This window comes from Oenanthe melanoleuca, chromosome 3, assembly GCF_029582105.1.
Source record: "Oenanthe melanoleuca isolate GR-GAL-2019-014 chromosome 3, OMel1.0, whole genome shotgun sequence".
Lineage (NCBI taxonomy): Eukaryota > Metazoa > Chordata > Aves > Passeriformes > Muscicapidae > Oenanthe > Oenanthe melanoleuca.
This window is the reverse complement of record NC_079336.1, coordinates 58,587,989-58,604,431: the sequence shown is the minus strand read 5'-3', so window position 1 is coordinate 58,604,431 and position 16,443 is coordinate 58,587,989. Positions and strand designations below refer to the sequence as shown.

The following is a 16,443-nucleotide window of genomic DNA, read 5'->3' as shown; positions in this document are numbered from 1 at the left end:
CGGAGATAGTGACGTGAAACTGCTTGATTTATGCAACTTTTTATTTTAACAAAGTTGCAACACTCTTTTGTGCAACAGGAAGTACCACACTCAATACCCCGGTTTTCTGCTAGATTTCATAAAAATACATCCAGCTGTCAGAAAACTTGTCTCTTCCATGATGAAACAAGCCACTTTGAGGGAGGAAGGAAAGGAATTTTAGTCAAGTAAAAGCTGAATTATTTTCAGATCCTATCTCTCCTTTTAAAAGGACATGGGGTTTGGGTTTTTTTGTTTGTTTGGATTGGTGGTTTTTATTGTCTTTTTGATAAACTCTAGTGAGTTTTATCTAACATGACATTGTTTCTCTCAAGTCTGCTCTCCAGCCAGAGTGTCTCCAGCAAAACTGTAAATGTGGAGACAAAACAGATCCTTGGTCTTAGACTTGTTGAAGTACATGTAACTCCACATTCTCAAGTCTGTCCCACTTCCCTAACTCGCAGAGTTGTTTTAAAAACTTGTTGCCTTCACTCAGTTGAGCTCCCTGTAGTGATGTCTACATCACTTTTTGAGGGACTATTCTGCAAATAACATCATGAAAGTCATCCAGCTATGTACATAGTAGATCTTTGCAGATTTTGACTGTGTCTAGAGCACAGATTTACAGGTAGATGAGCTGCCAGCCAAGCACATGGCTATAAGAACAAGCTGTCAAGAATAGGTGAAGGTCAGGAACTTGTTTGCTCTGTCCTCCACTGAGGAAAAGTAACATGTCCAAACAGGACTGCTTTACTAGTAAGTGTGCCATCGAGTCAATGAATGGTGTTTCTGTGTCCTTTCAGCTGGTAAGTATTTACAATACATGAAATGAAACTTGTCCCAATGTGGGGGCACATTAGGATGTATTTTTGTCCTTCATAAACTCAGCCTTTTGGGGAACTTAGAAAAATAATAACCTTGAGTGAGAATACTTTCACCTTGTTTTAACTTTCAGAGCCTCACAGCAGTGGTATGAAGCACCTCTCAATTGTTTCCTCTAGAAGGAATAGTCTCTGCTGACTGGCAGACAAGGTCACTTGAGCCATTAGTACTGCTAACTAGCTGTAGTTAGTACTAATACCATTAGAGACCATCCCACCAAAAACTTTGGTGGCATAACTCATCTGCTTCACTAAGTACAGTTTTAAGATGGGTCAGTAGATAAAAGCAAGCAGAAGCCCCACCTGCTGCCAGTGTATCAGTCTAGCAGTTGGTGGCCTGTCACTTGCTGTTTGTCTCACCTGCTTTCCCCAGGATCATCATCTTCTAGAAACTGGGTGGGACAAGTATCTTAGCCTATGCTGTCATCATCATCTACAATGGCAGCTGTGTATCTTTGTCAACAAGGTGAAATTAAGAGATGCCAAATGAGTAGGTTTAGGCTGTGGCCTGCACCCATCACAGGTGATGTGGGACTCGAAAGGACACTTCAACCTCAAGAGAACTTTTACCTGCAAATAGCTTTTTCTTTTTTACCTTTCTGTTGCAGGTGGTTAAAACCATAGGTTTGCGAGAAGTGTGGTACTTTGGTCTCCAGTATGTGGACAACAAAGGATTCCAGACTTGGCTGAAGCTTGATAAAAAGGTAACAGACTTTGGGCTAATTGCTGGCCAAAGGTTAGAGCTTGTATAATTCCTGATGTGTTATTGGCTGCGACTTTATACACCTTGTGCCTGCTGTTGATTATGCCCTAATTTTCATAATTCCAGGATTGTTTTTAGAGATAACATTGTGATCTCCATGGGTGAGGTGTGGCCTGGTAGAAGTCTGCCCTTTCACTCTCTGAGTTGCAGGAAGCATTGGCAGATGTGCAGCAGCACCTTGATACTGTACTTTGTTGGGAGGAAGCATCTGTGCTTTCTGTGGCTGGAGGAGCACCTTGGCTGATGATGGGCTTAGGCCCTGCCTGTGCAGGATCAGTTGTGTGCTAATTGGAAAAGAGGCACTTCCAGGCTGGGCAGTCAAGTACTGATGCCTCTGATGTGCTCCTGTTTGTGTATTCCCAGCTCTTATGAGGGCATTAACTGCTTTTCTTGATGGGGCAGTGGGTGACACACCTGTTTTAATGTCAGGGGGCTGTTCTCTGTCAAATGCACAGTGCTGGGTGGGTTTGCAGTCTGATACAGCACAGTAAATCATTCTCCAGTGACCACTGTTTGCTGTATAAACAGGATTTAACTGGCTTAGTTGGAAAACATAATGCATCTCCCCCATGTTCTCTCCTATCTGTGAACAGCCAGAATTAAGGAATTCCACTAAGGAGTTGCCAGTCACTTGCCTCTTATGGCAAGTGCCCAAATTCTTTTTTCTGTGTAAAAGCAATCTATTGTTTGCAAAAACCCACCTACTCAGTTGTGGTATCACCTCTGTCCTCAGGTTTCTGCTCAAGAAATCAGGAAGGAGAATCCCCTCCAGTTCAGATTCCGTGCCAAGTTCTTCCCAGAGGATGTGTCTGAAGAGCTGATCCAGGACATCACGCAGAAGCTGTTCTTCCTGCAGGTGAAGGAAGGGATCCTCAGTGATGAGATCTACTGTCCTCCTGAAACAGCAGTACTTCTTGGCTCCTATGCTGTGCAGGCCAAATTTGGAGATTATAACAAAGAGGTGCACAAGCCTGGATACCTCAATTCAGAGCGTCTGATCCCCCAAAGGTGAAGGAATTGGCTGATACAGTCTCTCTTTTTTTTTTTTATTTTTTTTTTTTTTAATTGTAGTTAAATACAAAGAGTTTAATTTGAAAGCATGTTTGGGGTTTTTTAAATTGAATTGTATATAATTGGGTTTTTCCCTTACTTTATTTCTACCTGTCATATTTGAGTAAGTTTTTGCTTCTCCTTGGGTTGGTTAGAAAGGAAATATAGTTGTGTATTCAGCTTTTATTTCTTAAACACTGCTTCCATGCTGGTAACTGTGACAGTATGAATATCTCCTCTTTAAGAAGAGAAGCATTAAGTCAAGAATATGTGATTCCTGAAGAAGGTTGGATTTTGTTGGGTTGTCCTTAATCCTGATGTACTAAAAAACTTGTACGTGGAAAGCATGTCTCATGGCTGGCTACACAGTCCATCCCCACACAGGATCAGTGGATGTTATCAGACCAATGGCTTCTCTTTACCCTTCCTGATGACACTGCAGCAATGTCTAATTCCAGGGATTGCACCAACTTTTCCTTTGCCTTAATCCCCTGCTGTCTACAGTATGTGTGTGATTTGTTTGCAGAGTTTTGCTTCTACCTCTCATGTGTCCAGAAAGGCTTAGCAGAGTGTTACTGCTCATTCTGAATTGCTCTGCTTCACAGAGGATATCTTTGAGCTGAGTAGGGTTTTCCTTTTGGCTACAGTAAGGCTTCCACCAGGATGAAAGTAAGACTATAGCAAAGATCACCATCAGTGGATACTGCAGAACATCTAATTTTGCTGTTATCTGTTTCCTTGTGTAGGGTGATGGACCAGCATAAACTCTCCAGAGAGCAGTGGGAAGAACGAATCCAGGTGTGGCACGCTGAGCACAGTGGCATGCTCAAGTGAGTGTTTTGTGTTAGTCCTTGGGCTGGTCACCTTGCTGCTTGTTTGATTACCTTAATGTATTTCTACAACATGGTTTTAGTCTGTGGTTTAGATTCTGAGTTGCCTGTGGGAGCCTACTCCTGATGTGTATTTTTTAGTTCAGTATTGAATCACATGGTAAAGCACAGTAGTATGTTTTGTACTGGTGCTGAGAACAGTGTGGCTTCCTGAAGATCTTGAACCTGTGCATATTGTATTAATGATAGCTTTGAGTTGGAAAAAGAGTAAAGGTGTATGTCAAACCTTACAGTCATTGAAGCATTTGCATTGGCATCCTATACCTTTCCTACTCACTGTACCCTTTAGATAAGGATGAATGCTGAGAGAGGTGAATGTTGCTGATTTTCTATCTGGAAATACTGTGGGTTGGTATATGGGACTATTCTGTGTGTGTGCTTGTAGATATGATATCATAGCTACTAAAGTGAATCCCAAATGGTGAATGTTCAGTTTTAACTTCTATGTTTGAAGTGAGGTTTAGGAAAAGTTATTTTTTTTTTCTGAGGTGTTTGTGATAGAGCAGATGTGGTTTTTAATTTATCCAACTTTTTCCTGTCTTAATCAGAGAGAATGCCATGCTGGAATACCTGAAGATTGCCCAAGACCTGGAGATGTATGGAATCAACTATTTTGAAATCAAGAATAAGAAAGGAACTGACCTTTGGTTGGGAGTTGATGCTTTGGGGCTCAACATCTATGAAAAGGATGATAAGTAAGGCTCTTGTTTTTACCTCTGGTCTTCCAGAAAGGGCTGTTTTGGGACATTTCTTACTTACAGGAATGCTTGTGTTCCAGTTTTGGATCAGTAGGTGAAACTAGGAAATGGGCTTTCACAGCTCTTGTGCTTTCATGTCTTTCCTGACCTGCTATACCTGCTGTATAAAGAGAGATCTCAGTTGTAAGAAGTCTTCTTCATAATTGTGCACAGTGGTGTAGCTGAATCCTGAACCGAGGAGTTTGCCAGGTTTTTCTTTGAGTCAGGTCCTCAGGTTTGCCATCAGTGGCCACAAAATGAGAACATGGCTAGGTGAAGGTATCTGCAGTGTTCAGACATCTAAGGACGCTCCTGTCCTGAAGTTAATGATGGATGTGTGTGCAGCTGCCCAGTTCTGAAAAAGGCAGATTATGGGGTGGACACAAAAGCAAAGCTGGGTGGCACCCAGAACCCAGGGAGAGGCTAACCTGTATAGTTACTGTGAACAAGGAATGAAATGAGGACTTGCTGAGGTATGTGTAGTTTTAATCAGCCCTTCTGGTAAAGGCAGAGCCATTATTAATTGGATAGTAGGTGGGAAATGATAGACTGCATCTATAAATAAACATAATAAGAAGGTGAGAACAGCTGTGTCTAAGCCTGCTAGTCTCTTCTAATACTCTGCAACTGAAGGATTGAAGGGAGTTAAAATAGATATTTTTTAGATGGAGCATGGATGGCTAGACTGCTTTCTTTTCCTCTCCCCAATGTTTCAAATCTTTGTTTCAAGTCACTAATCTGTAACAAACTATCATTGAAATATGGAAGAGATTTCACCTGTTCTACATCTTTGGGTTGCAGTCAAAGCTTTTTGGTGCAAATATTAATTGGGTCTCTGGATCTTCTGTTGATAAGGCAAAGAGAAAGACAGTCTTTTCTGCAATGCTAATATGTGCTGTCACCCAGAAAACAAGGAGTGTCACTTGAAAGAAGAGTAGTTTCGCTCATGTAATACTTCAGTCTTGAATGACTGGTCTTGCTATGTAACCATGGTCACACAAACAGGTTTTTCAAGCTGCAGGAGCAGAGTGTAGCCATTGACTGTAAAGACTTATCGAGAGCCTTTGCAAAACAAATACAGTGCTGAAATAAACTGCTTATTTCTGCTGTAACTCTTGCCACTATATAATTAAGTCTTTCCAGCAGATATGGGGACTAGAAAAATAATAATGTGTATGGCACCTCTGGTTTGTAGGTGCAAAACTTGGGGACTGAGGGCAAGGATGAAGATGCAGAGATTTCATTGCTGAAGTTTAACATGAGGAAAATGAAGCTGTATTGTAGGTGTGTGAGCCTCTATACTGCAGTGCATTTCAGTTTTCTGTTTCTGGGTGTATTAAAACTTTTTTCCCCTGCATTATAGGGAAGAATCTGCAGAAGAATTTACAAATGAGTGAATTATTTTAGTTGTCTAGGATTATCTAGGATTTAAGCATTTGTAGTAATGTGTTGGAGGCTGGAGTAATTAGTTAATCTTAGTCTAATCAAATAATTTTCTTTACAGTTCTTAATGTTACACACACACACACACACACACTGTTGCATAATCTTGCAGTTGATTTAGAGGTTAGGGAGTGGAAAGTTCTGAAGAGGGTGAATTTTATTCTTGGTGTCTCAATTTAAATGAAGCAAGGAGATTTTTTTGATGTAGTAGCTTTCCATCTCTTTGACAATGAGTAAAATTCCTCCCAAAATTGCTCTTCTTTTAATCAAAGTGCTGCATAGAATTCTTACAGAATTTAAGTGCTCCACTGTGATGATATGCACTTCTGTAAGTGCTAAACATTAAATACTTGTCTTCAAATAATTTGCAGGAATAATTGTGACAGATACACATATGTTAGAGGGGTTAGAGAATAACAAGAACTTGCTTGTTGGTATTATTTTTTATATAAGACCCAATTCTTAATCATTAATGGTTATATTTAGAGAATATATCCTCCCTTGATAAGAAAAGAATAAAAGAAGAATAATGTGATATTAAATATAAAAATAAAATATTTGGTTGGGGTAATTAAAAGTATAATATAATTAAAATTTATTATAGTCAAATGCACAAGTTCTTGCAATGTTAGAACTTGCTGCTGAGCTGATCAGGTGTGTGAAGGTGAAGTATTGAAATGGCTGAGAAACATTTGATTTCATGACAAACTGGATGCTTTTTATATGCAAGTCTGGAGAAATTAAGGCAGGGGGAAATCTCAAATGTTTAGTGAGTCATATAGAAAAATTTCAAATAAATGAACAGACCTGAACTCCTCAGCAGCGAGGAAGAGGTGGGAGTCTGAATCTTGCCCTTTGCTTCATAGGGGAGCTTTTCAATAGTGGAGAGCCACGTGGCACAGCTCATGGCATGACCAGCAAGTAAAGTTCCGCTTGGTGACTCATGGGATGGGCTGAAAGAGCCAGTTTGTATGGAAGGAAAGAACAGGGCCCTTTGTTACTAACCTTGCCTGTAATCTAGGGGAGGAGATATCTGAAGGGAGGGTGTCAAAAGGATGGAGCCAGGCTCCTCTCAGTGGTGCTGAGCAATAGGACGAGGGGCAAGGAGCAGACACTGATGCACAGGAAGTTCCACCTGAACGTGGGGAAGAGCTCCTTCACTGTGCAGGTGACCATGCACTGGAACAGGCTGCTCAGAGAGGCTGTGGAGCCTCCCTGACTGGAGGTATTCAGGATGCAATCCTGTGCAATGTGCTCTGGGATGACCCTGCTTGAGCAGGGAGGTTCCAACCTGACCCACTCTGTGAAACAAAAGAAAATAAATCTTCTCCTACCAGTGGTGCCTGTCCAGCCCTTCAGAGTGAAGGCAGCATGAAGGTGACTGGGCTAGCTGTAACACAGCAGGGTAGGTTTGCCTGTGGGGAGCAGCTCAGTTACTTTGGCTTATGCCTCCCATAATGTAAGAGAGGCCTGTGCAGGGAAGCATTGCACATAAAGTCTGCATGCTGTGGATTTTGGGCCCAGAGTTAATAGAAACAAGCTTAAAAGCAGCTGGGCATGTGACTTCAGTAGAGACCATCCCTATTACATAGCCAAAGGTCAGTAGGGTGGCTGATGAAAATGAGAAGAGACTCGGTGAGAGGGGTTACTGGGCTTCTTTTCCTACTCCCTGTAGTATTCTGGTTCAACTACTGTCTTCTCTCTGTTGGGAAAGCTTTGCATTCCACCAAGTCTGTGTTGGGAGCAACATGGGAGAAAAATGTTTATTGCATCAGCTCTTAAAACAAGTTTTTCTTCTTTCCAGACTAACCCCAAAGATTGGGTTCCCCTGGAGTGAAATCAGAAACATCTCTTTCAATGACAAGAAGTTTGTTATAAAGCCTATTGACAAGAAGGCACCAGTAAGTATATCTAGAAGGGAGTCCTGGATACTGCACCTGGATACTGAACTGTTTAAGCTCAAAATAATATAGTGTTGGGAGAAGAGAAAGCCGCAGATATTCTAGATGCAAAATAAGCATTTGTATTTAGAGCTGCTGTTTTTTCTGTGCAGAATAAATTAAAGGCTGATAGTGATAGTTAATGTGGAAAAAGATAAGGATTTTACAACCACAGAGTCCTTTTTATTTTATATATTTATAAATTAAATATATATTCATGCTCAAATTTTATATTCTTTGCTAGTTTGCTATTTCTCTGCGTCCTCTCTGCATGTCTTTCAGTGCATGAAAGCTGATAGATAAACTTTATTTTTGTTTTTTCATTAAAAAAAACCCCAAACATCAAAAAATGCTTATTAAAAAATTAGAGGTAGTTCAAATGCTACTGCAAAACCACATGAATACATATGGCTTTCCACATCCACACTACTGACTGAGTAAACTGTGGTGTTCATTGACTTTCTTGAACACCAATGTAAATCTCAGGGATATGACTTTGGTGGAGAACTGAAATGTAGCTATCTGTGAATACTACTTTTCAATACTTAAAAGTGTGTTTTCAGAGTTATTTTAGTGAGGAATTAGAAACTTAATTTGACCTGTTAAGAATGTAAGGTGGAATAACTGGTATAGGTGGATGTCATTCTGTCAGTCTTGTGAAATTATTGGAGTAGTTGAGAAAGACCTCCTCTGCTCTTCCCCCACCCCAGTACTTGGCCTTGAGACATAATAAGCAGCCTGGCTTTGGCAAAGGATGATGGCTTCTAAATATCTCTAACAGAAAAAGATCCTCCCAGTAATTTAAAGGATACTAATGTACTGTGTGCTGCAGGAATTTCTTTCTTCCCCAGATAAGAACCTGGGGGAGAGGAGCTTTTTTCTGTGATTCTGTTAGTGAAAACCAACAAAACTCCCCAGAGACAGAAAGCTGATCTGTCAGGCATGCTTTTCTCAATAGAATAGCCTCTTGCATGTGTTGAACATAATTACAAAACACAGATCACAACTTGCCACCCACTCCCCAAAGAGTAAATCTGAGTGAAATGGAAGGTTTGCAAAAGGCTGGTACAGAAAGATGTTAGCATTGAAAACCCGAGTTATGTTTCCTCCTTCTCTGTCAATTGTTATTTTCCCTCTGGCTGGTGGTATTTTTAAAGTTGTGCTTAAAAGAATTTACCTGGGCACTAATTTTGAGTATTCAGGAAGTTGTCTGGGTCTTTTTGTGTGCTTGTGTCTCCTTTGAAAAAGGCAGGCATTATAACTACAGAAAAATATTCAGTCCACCAAAGTTGTGGGCTGGAAGCTCTCTTTTAATTTGGAGGATTCTATATGCCTGTGTTTAAATTGACAGTAATGTAAAGGGCAGAGTCCTGTGGTACCTTGCCCCAGGATAAGCTTTTTAATTTTTGGGCTTTGTCTGCCCATATACTGCAAGATCTTCAGCATGTTATCTTTAAAATATTGAGGTGCAATTCTCCCAGTTGTGTGAAATCTGGGGTAGGCTGGGGATGAGGAAAGAAAGGAATTCTTTTTTACTTTTATTTGAATGTTGTGTCCCTTGATATGGCCTTTAATGATGAATTCAAGCACCGCCCATACCCTCAGTATTTACTTCCATGTACGTGAGCTTTGTCTCAACACAGGACCTGTTCATCACAATGTGCACAAACTGTTTGTTTTTATGATTACTTGTCCGAAGTAGGAGGGTGGATGAGAGGCTTACAGTCACAATTATCAGGATCAGACCTGTGCACCTCAGAATGGCTCCAGCAGGATTTAGTGGGAGAGCACAACACACTGCTCTGACTGCCTCTTCTGCAGCCAGTGTGTGCATTAGTGAAATGCATTGGAGAAAATCAATCTTTGTCAGCATATTCATCTTAATTCCAGTTGGGGAGCTTTTAATTGCTTAGCATGACTTCTAGTTCTCCCAGAGATAGCCACAGTTGTGCTTTTGAGCTCAGGGAATTAAAAACACGATCACTGCTTCCATTCCTGGTTCCATCTCTTGCTAACAGTGAGGCAGTCCTTTAGAGAGTAATTGCAAGGAATGGGCTTCATGGTGCTAATGTGGCAGCTTGCCCACTATCCATGTAGTACACAGAAAAGGCACAAGGATGTTTATCCACTTTGTGAGGTTAGACTGTGTTGTAAATGTGTGTGGTTGTGGACTCAGATAAATCATCAACGAGGTAACGAACTTGGGCCTTCTGTCTCTCTTCCTTAGCTGGTTTTCTTCTGTAAAGATCTGATTATAATACAGATAATAAGAAAATTTAGGAATGTCCTTTTTACTGAACCAGAAATTTTAGAGTATCTTGTGTTTCATTACTGCCTGCAACAGGTTATTCCAAATAACCTGTGTGGTTGGTGGTCAAAAAATGAGTTTTCAACTTGACGCTTGTAACAGCCTAGGTCATCTTAACTAGGAGATGCCACGGAATGGAAAAGAATTATATTGAAAGGTGTTTTTCTCTGAAAAAACACATGTGGGGCCTTGAATGTTGATTCAGATAGATCAAGAAATTCTACAAAGCTGCATTTGTAGTTTGTGCTTTTTTCAGTCACAAAACTTCAAACTACAGGTCTGTTGCCCAGATGTTTAACTGCCAACCCAGAACCTTCTGCAAAATTTAACAATCTCCATTTAAAAGAGACTTCATTAATCTGGGATTTTGTCTAAAAGATTATTTTCTAGAAGAGTAACTTGTCAATTCTATGTAGATTTTAAATGGAGAATATAAATTACAATAGTTTTGGTTTTAGATTATATTTGCAGTCCCTGCTGCTGTGTTGAAATGGCCTTGCATGTATGTCTGGATTAGAATGAAGTTAGTGGCAAGATGTTCTGTCTGCAGTTAGCTGGGAGAAGAGAAAGAGTGTTTGGAAGAAACTGACTGTGGTGTCTCTCTCCTAGGACTTTGTGTTTTATGCCCCTCGTCTGAGAATTAACAAAAGGATCCTGCAGCTCTGCATGGGCAACCATGAGCTGTACATGCGGCGCAGGAAGCCCGACACCATTGAGGTGCAGCAGATGAAAGCCCAGGCCCGGGAGGAGAAGCACCAGAAACAACTGGAGAGGTGGGTTTGGATACAGACAGCTGATGGCATGACAGAAATAAATGACAATGAAGTGCCAGGATTCAGCAAGCAGCTGTATCCCCTGGGCAGGAGTCAATAAATGGGCAAGGCTCTGAGCCATCTCAGGCTCAGGAGGAGCACATGTGGCCCTGGAGCTCTGGAGTATGGGCAGGGGCTTGGGGTGTCCTGCAGTGGGACTGTGTTATTCTCCCTGCTTGTGCCCACACAGTCAGCTGTGCTGGCTGCAGCCTCAAGAGCTGCAAGGACATGTGCAGATAAAGGCACAGCAGACTCTGGTGTGGTGATGTGCACTAGAGGAGGGTTATCCTGACTCTTGAGGGTTGGCATCTGATTTATGTGCTGGGCCACGGGATGGTTGGGAGCCTTCACAGGGAGCACATATGTGTACACTGTAAAGACAGAAGAAACTGGGAGGTCTCTTACAGGCAAGGAAAAAGGAATAGTAATTCTACCACTGGCAGTAGGTTGCTTATGATTCAAGAAAAAAATGCTGCTTTTCTCCTGAGCTTGTGGGCTGTTTGTCCCCATTCCCTCAGTGCTGCTGTTTTCACACCTCCTTGGCTTTCCGTATGGCAGAAGTAACAAAGTTACACCTCCTCTGCCTTGCGGTACAAGTCCTGTTTTTCCTCTATGTGTCTAGCTACTATTTGGTGTTACAAATTTCTGTGGCAACCAAAAAAAATACAAATGCTCTTATGAAATGGGATATCTAAAACTGAGCAAAAATTCTGAAGAGATGACGGAACAGCCTATTTCTGTCTTCTGGCTCCTGTTTCGTGGCAGCCACTTTCCCATTGATCTGCCTGGAGAGATTCCCAGCCAGCTTTCTTGTCTGGCAGTAGCTTGGGTCTGAAAGTGAGCTTACAGCATGAAATGTGTTTCTAACAGGAAACAACTAGAAGATGAAAAGAGGAGAAGAGAGACAATTGAGAGGGAGAAAGAGCAAATGCTGAGGGAGAAGGAAGAGCTGCTGGTGAGGCTACAAGAGTATGAAGTGAAGACTCAGAAAGCAGAGAAAGGTAAAGTACTTGTCCGGCTGACCAGACCACACACATATTGTGCCCCATAGAGGGGTTGTATGGGTTGCTGCCCATGCCTTGCCTAAATTTGGTGACGCTGGGATCACTTGGCAAGACTTACTAATGTCTGCCTATACAGCTAAATGTACAAATGTGCATCCAAAGTATGAAAGTAGCATAAAATCTGCCAATTTTATTTGGGAACCAAAGGGTAGGAACTCTGTTTTCCCCTGTTGCCAGGAGGATTCAAGTAGCACAGCCTCTTCCAGCAGTGAGCAAGAGTTCAGCCCTCAAGTACTTTTAACTAACTCCTAACAGAAAAAGTACTTTGGGAACAAATATTTCCAGTGAAATGGAAGCTTCTGTTTCAATGCAGAAGAACACATTGGAGGCAGCAACATCTGCTCTGTGCAGCAAACTGTCAATTATGGGCAGCAGAGTTATTTCAATGTTACAGACTTCAGTGCAAGCATCTTGCAGAAGATGTAATTACAGTGTGCATCTGACTTCTTCTGAATCCATTTATTTGGTGTATTATGCAAATAATTACTTTGAGGAGCACAGTGAAGGGAGTATTGCAAGCTGGAGTAAAGTCTGTCATGACTTCTGCAATTACCCAAGACTGAAGTTCCTTAGCTTTGACCAGACTTGTGGACTAACCACATTGATGTGTCTCTTTGCAGAGCTGTCAGATCAGATCCAAAGAGCCATTCAGCTGGAGGAAGAGAGGAAACGGGCCCAGGAGGAGGCAGAACGCCTGGAAGCTGACCGTTTGGCGGCTCTGCAGGCCAAGGAAGAGCTGGAGAGACAAACTATGGACCAGATAAAGAGCCAGGAACAGCTGGTAAGACCCAGTTATTTTGAGAACAAGATACACAGGCATGTTATTATGCCCTTGAGTAAGGCAAAGCATCATGTCCAGGTAAAAACAGTGCAGTGAAGTACTGGACCATCATTGTGGCACTGATTTTTATCATAAGAAATCTAGTTCTTAGTTTCCTTTTCAGTCTCTATTAGAGTTAACAGTATTTTTTATTGTGTTTGGTTTTTTGGTTGGGTTAGTGTTTATTTTTAGAGTTCTTATAATTCACATTTTATTTTTCAACAGGCTACAGAGCTTGCAGAGTATACAGCCAAGATAGCACTTCTTGAAGAGGCAAGGAAGCGTAAAGAGAGTGAGGTTGAAGAGTGGCAAATCAGAGTGAGTATCTGCTTTACAAGCTGCTCTTAAGTTCTGTGCTCAAGCAGAGCATACTGTGGTACTTAGCCTGGTGTGACTTTTCAAACCTTTGGAGGCATGCAGCAGTGAAGAAGACCAAACTTGTGATCTATGTGCAATACACCTGCAAAAACATCTTTGTTCCAACAACCCTTCAGTCAAAACTCAGAATGAAAGTCTGTATAAAAACCTAAAAATGTGATCATTGTCTTGGAGCCTTGGAGAGGAAGGATCACATGAATTAATGATGCATGTAATCCATAATGTAATGTCTGAAAATATTACATGAGTCAAGAGAAGGTGTTACAAATGCAACCACACTGCAGGTATCTCTTTGAGGAGCGTGTGCTCTTGTCAGTGGTACCTGTAGCAGGAGAGTTCACTAAAACCAAAGACTAACCACACAAGGCTCAGTGTGCTGGTGCTCCCAGTGCACTGTAAGACACATGGGAGGGCAGAACCACTGCAGCAGCAGGCAAGGTGACTGCCTGGTGTTGCACTAAAAATGCCAAATTAGATTCTCAAATTCTTACTCTGTGGAACTTGTGTCTTCAGCCCACAGCTCTTCAAATGGAGAACAGAACGACGATAACTGTAGCTTTCCATAGAACTTTGTCCTGGGCTGTTTTATTCAAAGAATATTTTTTGTTCAGACCCCCTGCACATGACACAGTGGCTGATGATAGCATCCCTAGCAAAAAAAAAAAAAAAAAAAAGTCTCTAATAGTAGAATACCATCAGCTGCAGACATTGAATTCTCTCTTGCTTTTCACTGTAGATTGAAAAAACTAGGAAGATGAGCATTTAAGTGTTCATTAATAAAGCAAGGAATGCATTTAAAATACTTTTCACTCTTTTCCCAAAGGCCAGGGAAGCACAGGAGGATCTGGTAAAGACCAAGGAGGAGTTACACCTGGTAATGACTGCTCCACCTCCACCCCCACCCCCTGTCTATGAGCCAGTGAATTACCACGTCCATGACAATTTGCACGATGAGGGCTCCGAGTACTCAGCCTACAGCGCCGAGTTCTCCAGCGAGGGCATCAGGAACGACCGCAACGAGGAGTCGCGCATTACCGAGGCAGAGAAGAACGCACGAGTGCAGAGCCAGCTGAGGGTAAGGCACTGCCTGGAACTGAAACTATCAGTCCTGGACAACAGCTCCTTTAACCACTTGCTTAAACACACAAAGCACGACACTTTCTCTTTGTTTACAGTGCCTGTAGTTTGAAGTAAAGTCAAGGTATATAAAGCTTATTCTCATAGCTCAAGCTTTGAGATTGCTTAAATCATCCACAATGTTTTTGGAGAGCCTGGGTCATATCCATGTCATGGTTTTGTCCAGGCATTGACAACGGTCAGCTCTCCCCAAAGAACACAACTGCTTCTCACATGTAACCTGTATTTATTGCTCTTCCTATTGCAGGCGCTGACAGATGAGCTGGCCCAGGCTCGGCACAACAACAAGATGACCCAAAACGACATCATCCACTCGGAGAACATGCGCCAGGGACGGGACAAGTACAAGACGCTGCGGCAGATCCGGCAAGGCAACACCAAGCAGAGAATCGATGAGTTTGAGGCAATGTAAAGATGCTTGTAAGAAGAAGACAGGACTGTGGGAAAGGCAGATCTTAATGCTGTGTTCTTGTTTTGGGGTTTTTGTTGTATTGGTTTTTTGGTTTGTTTTTTTTTTTTCCCTGAGGAGGTGTCACTGTATGACACTTAACCAATGTTCTCTAAACTCAGAGGTGTTTGAATCTCCCTTTTATTCTGAACCTGCTGTGAAATTTGATATAGTTTAAAATTTATTGTACCACAGATCCTGGTAACTTGCTCATGCCTTTGCTTAGTGCCAAAAGGCCTTACGTCACATCTCTCTTTAAGCAAGACAAATTTTAACGGGCCACGCTTCTATTTAAAGATGTGTGTCCTGTGCAGGTGCTGGGTTCAGCCTGGTCTAAAAGATAAGCATCTGTGGGTGAATTTTGTGCCATATGTCTTTGTATTATTAGCTACAGTGTAAAGCGTAACAGCTGAGAAAACAGGTTGTGGAACTCAGGATTTGCAAGCACCTGTATGTGTCTTGTACATCCACACACAGGGGCTTGTAGATCCTGTTTTTTCCTTGGTATTGATGCCCATGTTCCCCCTTCCCCTACCCCCCCCACACAAAAGAACTGACAACACCTCAGAACTACTTTGTGTAGAAATTAGGTATTTTCTAGTTGCTGTTCTCAACTGGAGAAATTGTGCAGTGATGGCTCAGAAGTGGCATAAGGACACTGATATCCTCTTCATGTAACAAGTAGCAAATACTCCTGGAATCTAAGACACCACTGTGTTTGCATTCCAGCTTCATTACTGATCAGTTATAGTGTGTAGTATTTATATATATATATAAAACATGCAATATGTGAATTGCAGTACTAGTTAAAGGGAAATAGTTTTGCTCTGTATATTTTGTTACTTTTCAGATTTAATAAGACTTGCATCTGTAAAAATGCCTAAACAAGACTGTAGTCTGATACAGTGCAACTGATTATTTACTATAAAGCATTATTTGTAAAGATCATTTTTTTACTTAATGAAAACTGTTATATGTACACATGATCCAATATATACAATTTTACTGCACCTATTTTTCTAACAAATTTTCTAATTTTTTTAAATGTTTGATTTAAAGTTTCAGACTCCAAAGATGAAGGGACTACTTGTTTATATCACAGTTGTATTCTCTCTAGTAGAGAGCATTTCTGTGACCATCCTTCCCCCACTCTCCCCTTTTTTCCTTGAAAATCTGTTAGAAAGTGAGATACAGTATGTTGTCACCTCTTCATTTACAATATCTATGCTGCATTATACTTGAGTTGAATCTTGTGTGGGGTTTTTTTTATTTGCAGCAGCAACCATCTAAATAAAAGATCTGCAAAGTAACAAAGGCGATGGAGTGAAGTGTTTCTTGTGTGGGGTATATTTTGAATAAGTTGTGCTACTGCTCTTTTAGTTCCTGAGCTTAGCTTATGAGTCTGTGTGTCTTTAAATCTCAAATCCTTCAAAGCCACCATTGACCTACAAAGGAAGAAAGGGGAATACTTGCAGTAAGGACTAAAAGTATAACACAGCAGCAGTAGAGTTGTCCACATGAAGAAATTATAAACTTAGCTAAGCTTTTGTCATGTGCTGTACACCCTACATCAGGGCTGTTAATTCTTCTGTCTTACAGGGGCAGCTGATAAGAAGGAACTTGTTATATCCACCCTTATTCCACTGGCTGTAGTCCCACCCTGCTACTGACAGAGAATTTATACATTTAACTTTCTAAGCCAGCACACATTTGAGAGACATGGCCACAGGCCAAAGCTTTCTAAGGTCTCATGA

The 16,443-nt window shown here is 41.3% G+C and overlaps 1 protein-coding gene across 2 annotated transcripts in view; it reads left to right on the top strand.

Annotated features, from left to right (window-relative positions):
• The window catches only part of EZR (ezrin), a 37,121-nt gene extending 21,116 nt beyond the window's left edge, over positions 1-16,005 (top strand). The window contains exons 3-13 of one of the 2 annotated variants that reach the window (XM_056486296.1): positions 1,508-1,603; positions 2,396-2,670; positions 3,459-3,542; positions 4,151-4,297; positions 7,587-7,683; positions 10,640-10,803; positions 11,713-11,843; positions 12,527-12,687; positions 12,952-13,044; positions 13,928-14,179; positions 14,489-16,005. In XM_056486296.1, coding sequence (XP_056342271.1) covers positions 1,508-1,603; positions 2,396-2,670; positions 3,459-3,542; positions 4,151-4,297; positions 7,587-7,683; positions 10,640-10,803; positions 11,713-11,843; positions 12,527-12,687; positions 12,952-13,044; positions 13,928-14,179; positions 14,489-14,653 — 1,665 coding nt within the window. In that variant the 3' untranslated portion in view covers positions 14,654-16,005. The remainder of the gene's footprint in view (positions 1-1,507; positions 1,604-2,395; positions 2,671-3,458; positions 3,543-4,150; positions 4,298-7,586; positions 7,684-10,639; positions 10,804-11,712; positions 11,844-12,526; positions 12,688-12,951; positions 13,045-13,927; positions 14,180-14,488) is intronic. The other variant, XM_056486297.1, reaches the window with a different exon arrangement.
• Positions 16,006-16,443: the final 438 nt, after the last annotated feature.